The 4201-nt window shown below is 54.7% G+C and overlaps 3 protein-coding genes across 3 annotated transcripts in view; 2 read left to right on the top strand and 1 right to left on the bottom strand.

Annotated features, from left to right (window-relative positions):
* Positions 1-2005, bottom strand: part of PHACADRAFT_252721 (uncharacterized protein) — a 3020-nt gene extending 1015 nt beyond the window's left edge. The window contains exons 1-7 of the mRNA XM_007393669.1: positions 1790-2005; positions 1607-1729; positions 1447-1543; positions 950-1392; positions 757-900; positions 570-706; positions 1-517 (exon numbers count right to left, since the gene is read on the bottom strand). Of these exons, the coding sequence (XP_007393731.1) occupies positions 181-517; positions 570-706; positions 757-900; positions 950-1392; positions 1447-1543; positions 1607-1729; positions 1790-1897 (1389 nt within the window). The 5' untranslated portion in view covers positions 1898-2005 and the 3' untranslated portion in view covers positions 1-180. The remainder of the gene's footprint in view (positions 518-569; positions 707-756; positions 901-949; positions 1393-1446; positions 1544-1606; positions 1730-1789) is intronic.
* A 271-nt stretch (positions 2006-2276) lies between these two features.
* PHACADRAFT_252719 (uncharacterized protein) lies at positions 2277-3623 on the top strand. The gene is made up of 9 exons (XM_007393668.1): positions 2277-2441; positions 2514-2578; positions 2631-2642; positions 2696-2743; positions 2791-2854; positions 2913-3039; positions 3097-3204; positions 3261-3313; positions 3365-3623. Exons 1-9 carry the CDS (start codon positions 2314-2316, stop codon positions 3528-3530), a joined length of 771 nt encoding a protein of 256 aa, XP_007393730.1. The 5' UTR covers positions 2277-2313; the 3' UTR covers positions 3531-3623.
* A 482-nt stretch (positions 3624-4105) lies between these two features.
* Positions 4106-4201, top strand: part of PHACADRAFT_252717 (uncharacterized protein) — a 3372-nt gene continuing 3276 nt past the window's right edge. Inside the window, exon 1 of the mRNA XM_007393667.1 lies at positions 4106-4191. Coding sequence (XP_007393729.1) covers positions 4146-4191 — 46 coding nt within the window. The 5' untranslated portion in view covers positions 4106-4145. The remainder of the gene's footprint in view (positions 4192-4201) is intronic.

Raw genomic sequence — 4201 nt, 5'->3', positions numbered from 1 at the left:
GGGAAGATGCAGCAAAGAGAGGAAGATGCAGCAAAGAGAGGAAGTATGGAGCGGACAGTGAGTGTGCGAGTGAGCGGGCCCAGCAGCAGTCAGGGCGGTGAGACTATGCAAGGAGAGTAGGGTTATGTCCTGGATCCTGGGAACGAGCAAGAGGACAGAGGCGAGTGTTGGGGCGAGGCGCTATGGGGTGGGCCGACGAGAGTGGTGGTCCGCGGCTTCTGAGCGGCGGCTGACAGTGGTGCGGCGACTCACAGACTCAGACGGCCGTGGCCGCTGGTCGACAGACTCTGATGTCCGCGGGAGGGTCATCGGGTGCACGCCACTCTGCTCCATATCTGGCGACGGCGAGCCTGCCGACGTGCGATCGACAAGAGTGGTATTCGGCAGAAGGGTGTTTGTCGCAGACTGGAGGACGATGACAGGATCGTCATCGTCGCTGTTAATAGACGTGACGACCGGCTGGTTGTGTGGATAGTATGACCGCCGATTGTTCTTCGAGAAGTCGTATATCGTGAACCTGCGGCGCCAAAATCAGAACAAGAGGCGGAAATGAAGCGCATTTAACGTACTCCTCTTCCATCTGCCGCAGCTCAGGCTTCATCTTCTCAAGGTCGGGGTGTGCTTTCCGTTTGGAGTGTGTGAGCGGCTTCTCGACCATCATGAATTCGTCAAGCTCGTGTGACACGTCGAAGTTTGCCTTCTTCATCTGTGTTGGGTGTGAGAGAATGTTCGTAGCAAGAGCCCCAAAGAACTCACATCGGGAACAAATGGAGGCTGAAGGTCTTTGCTTCGGACCTTCTCCCAGTCAATAGATGCCATCCACGGATGACTATGGACGTCGTCGATGCCTTGCCCTCTTGAACGGCAGCCGAGCCTCGTCTTAGGGTTCCTGTCGAGCAGCTAATGTGCGGTTAGCAAGGAGAAGCGGAGTATGGACGCATATACGCACTCCTTTGACAAAGTCTTGGCACTCCGGGCTGCATACTTCATCAACGTTGCTCGGAAACTTGAGCGGGTCCTTCAGGATGGCGTTCGTCATCTTCTCCGTGGTGCGGCCATCGAAAGGGCGACGATGGAAGAGCAGTTCCCACATGACCACACCTAAACTCCACCAGTCAACACACCAAGTGTAGCCCTTGCGTCCGACGACCTCTGGGGCCATATAGGCCATGCTTCCTGCCACGCTGGTGTGTAGGCGACGTTCTGAGTAGTGGATGGCGACATTGAAATCGGTGATGTGCGCATGCCCCGCGGCATCAAGCAAGATGTTGTCTGGCTTGAGGTCGCGGTGTATGATACGCTGTTTGCGGAGATAGTTCAATGCTTCAGCGAGTTCGGCGATCCAAAACTTGACTACGGCCTCGTTTATGCGGCCTTTGCGCTCGAGATGGACTACGCGCCCGAACATGTTAGGTGCTGTCAAAAGAGTGATGGTAGCGAACGCACAGCGTAGGTCACCGCCCAACATGAGATCGAGGACAAAGAAGCAGTTCTCGTCATCCTGAAAGGCGTAGCGGAGATTGACGATGAATGGATGGTCAATCTGGAGGAGAGCACCCGTGTAAGACTGAATGTTTCACGCCTGTATGGATGGGACGGATCGCACCTCTTCGAGTAGCCGCCGTTCTTGGATGATGTTAGCAACGGCCTTTTGCTTGATGCATTTGGCCTTGTCGATGTACTTGAGGGCGTAAAGCTGTTTTGACTTCTTGTGCTCGACGACCCGGACCTATGATTGCGCATGTTAAAAGACGTAAAGTGAGGCGATGGACGCGTCGGGAGCACACACCTTGCCGAAAGCGCCCTTGCCAACGGCTCGATGGAGGTCAAAGTGGAAGAGATCGACTTCGCCGTCGAAGTTGACTGGCTCTGAACAGCAGCAGAGAACCCCACCCATGCGGTTAATGTTGAACGGACAGGCTGGGAGGGATGGGAGGTTATATCTCTCGAGAACAAGACGAGCCAAACTGGTGCCGGGGACAAGGTGAAGAGGGGTCTGGCGTCTGTCTGCCCCATCCGCGGATACAAAGTCGCCACCACGTGGCTGTTGATGTACCAGGACGAGCAACGCTTCCCGAGGGCGGCGATCCAGCACTGACCGGTACTGACCCTCAGGCTGCGAGACAATACCATCGTAGTTCAGGACAAAAAGCAGTCATCATCTTCCAAATATTGGGCTGAGGTCATATTTCACGCTAAAACAGTCCCCTCGGCAAACGCCGCTGCTTCATCTATTCCTCCTCACATCCGAGACGCCCACAAACGCCTCAATCCCTCCCGCTTTGTTCGTTATTTGGCACTCCTTCGCCAGCAATGAACGTCGCTCTCGCAGACATCCCCACACTGCGCCAGCTCTACAAGCTGGCAAGGCTCATCCCAGCGGAGCCCACTGCCGCGAAATACAAGCACTCTGGGAGCCTCCTCGATCGCGTCTCGCTCTAGTCAGTATATCTCCAGGCGAAAGTCAGGATCATGAGGGACACCGGAGCTCCTAACTTTAGAACTTTGCTCAGTCAGGGGACCATAACCGCGCTAGAAGTAGATGCGATCGTGAATGCCGCTAACAAGTCTCTGCTGGGTACGCAGTTCTCCCAGCTACCCAAAGCGTACTAATCTCATCACGCCTGCAGGCGGTGGTGGAGGTTGGTCAGTCCTCACGGCACTCCTTATTGTCTTGGTGACACTTCTCCTGTAGTGGATGGAGCCATTCACTCCGCCGCCGGGAGAAAGCTTGTCGAAGAATGTGCGTCCTACCGCAAAGCTCGTTAATTGTTCTCATTCGGCTGTTAGGTCGGACCCTGCACGGATGCGAGACTGGAGATGCAAAGATAACTAAAGGCTATGACTTACCAGCGTGAGGGCTTACCCTGCCGCTCTTTTCCTACGCCTCTTGACGCTTAGCTTTCTTGTAGCAAGCATGTCATACATGCAGTTGGGCCCGTATACTCGTCGCATCATACACAGACATGTGCCGAACTTCTCGCATCCTGCTACCGGAGGAGCATGGAGTTAGCCGCCCAGAACTCTCAAAGACACATTGTCAGTTAGACTTCTTCACAATGTGATCCGCATGGCCTGAATGACTCGACGCTCTAGGCATTCCCTTCCATCTCTACGGGAATCTATGGCTATCCTGTCGAGGATGCGACCCATATCGCTTTGGACGAGGTCCGAGGGTTCCTTAGCTCAGAATCCGGATCCAAGGTAATGTATTAAGCTCGCGGTCGTGACCCATGCTGGACGCATATACGTTCCACCAGATCGACCGAGCCATTTTCGTGGTCTGGAGTGACCACGATAAAGGCGTCTACGAGTATGTTCTTCCTGAAATTAGACCTATTGCACCTCTCAGCGGGTTGTATAGGGATCTCCTTCCGCTGTACTTCCCTCTGGACGGAGCAGATCCTGAATCAGACGTCAAAGCAGAAGTCAAAGAGGGAGTCAAAGAAGAAGTCAAAGAAGAAGTCAAGGAGGAAGTCGAGGAAGAAACCAAGGAAGAGGTCAAAGAAGAGAAGGCTCCAAGCGAGTGAGCGCGGCATGAAATGTCATGATAAATAACGTAACGCTTGCAGGTCCAGTGACGCTTGTTGTACTACTCATCATAAACTCTGAATTCGAGAGACTGTTGTAAGACCCGGCTCAGAATATGCACATGATATTCGCTGATCCCTGCAACTGGCCGTCAAATCTCGTAATTGCAACCGCAGCCCTCGACTAACGCAAGTCTGGAGCGAGCATCTCTACGCTATTAAGAAGCGCGCCTAATCGCGTCCGCGTACTCGCACGAATGACCTACAGCGCCTTCCAAATGCGTCTCGTTCTCCATCTTCGCACCCTCGCATCTCCTCATGCTCCATGGGCGGGCTACGCCCGGACCGCTGCAGCCCTATCCCGGCGCCGGGGCTCACCAGCGGATTGGTGCTCGAGGGCGGTCGACAGCGGTCACGAGTCCGCGCGTGACTTTGCCAGGGGTGCTCGAGCAGGCAGTTGTACCTTATAATGGGCCACGACGAGCTTGAGCATTCACATGCTCCCTCCGAGCTTTAGCCGATTTCGAGCAGGGTGGGGGTAATAAGAGCTTGGGCGGTTGCTGAGGGCTCGTCAGCCCTGCCACACACGAAGCTACACGACGTCCAAACGACAGGATGGGACGCCTATTCAACATCTTCACGGCTGCCTTCTGTTCGATAGGTACGTGGTG

The sequence above is a fragment of the Phanerochaete carnosa genome (genome assembly GCF_000300595.1).
Source record: "Phanerochaete carnosa HHB-10118-sp unplaced genomic scaffold PHACAscaffold_3, whole genome shotgun sequence".
NCBI classification, from domain to species: domain Eukaryota; kingdom Fungi; phylum Basidiomycota; class Agaricomycetes; order Polyporales; family Phanerochaetaceae; genus Phanerochaete; species Phanerochaete carnosa.
The sequence above is the reverse complement of the archived record's forward strand: the minus strand, read 5'-3'. Positions and strand labels throughout refer to the sequence as shown.

Excerpts from the sequence above, each read along its gene's own strand:
- PHACADRAFT_252719 (XM_007393668.1), top strand. The coding sequence starts at position 2,314 with ATGAACGTCGCTCTCGCAGACATCCCCACACTGCGCCAGCTCTACAAG. Across the intron at positions 2,744-2,790 it reads GAGAAAGCTTGTCGAAGAAT|GTCGGACCCTGCACGGATGC; the intron begins GTGCGTCCTACC and ends TTCGGCTGTTAG. Across the intron at positions 3,314-3,364 it reads CACGATAAAGGCGTCTACGA|GGATCTCCTTCCGCTGTACT; the intron begins GTATGTTCTTCC and ends CGGGTTGTATAG.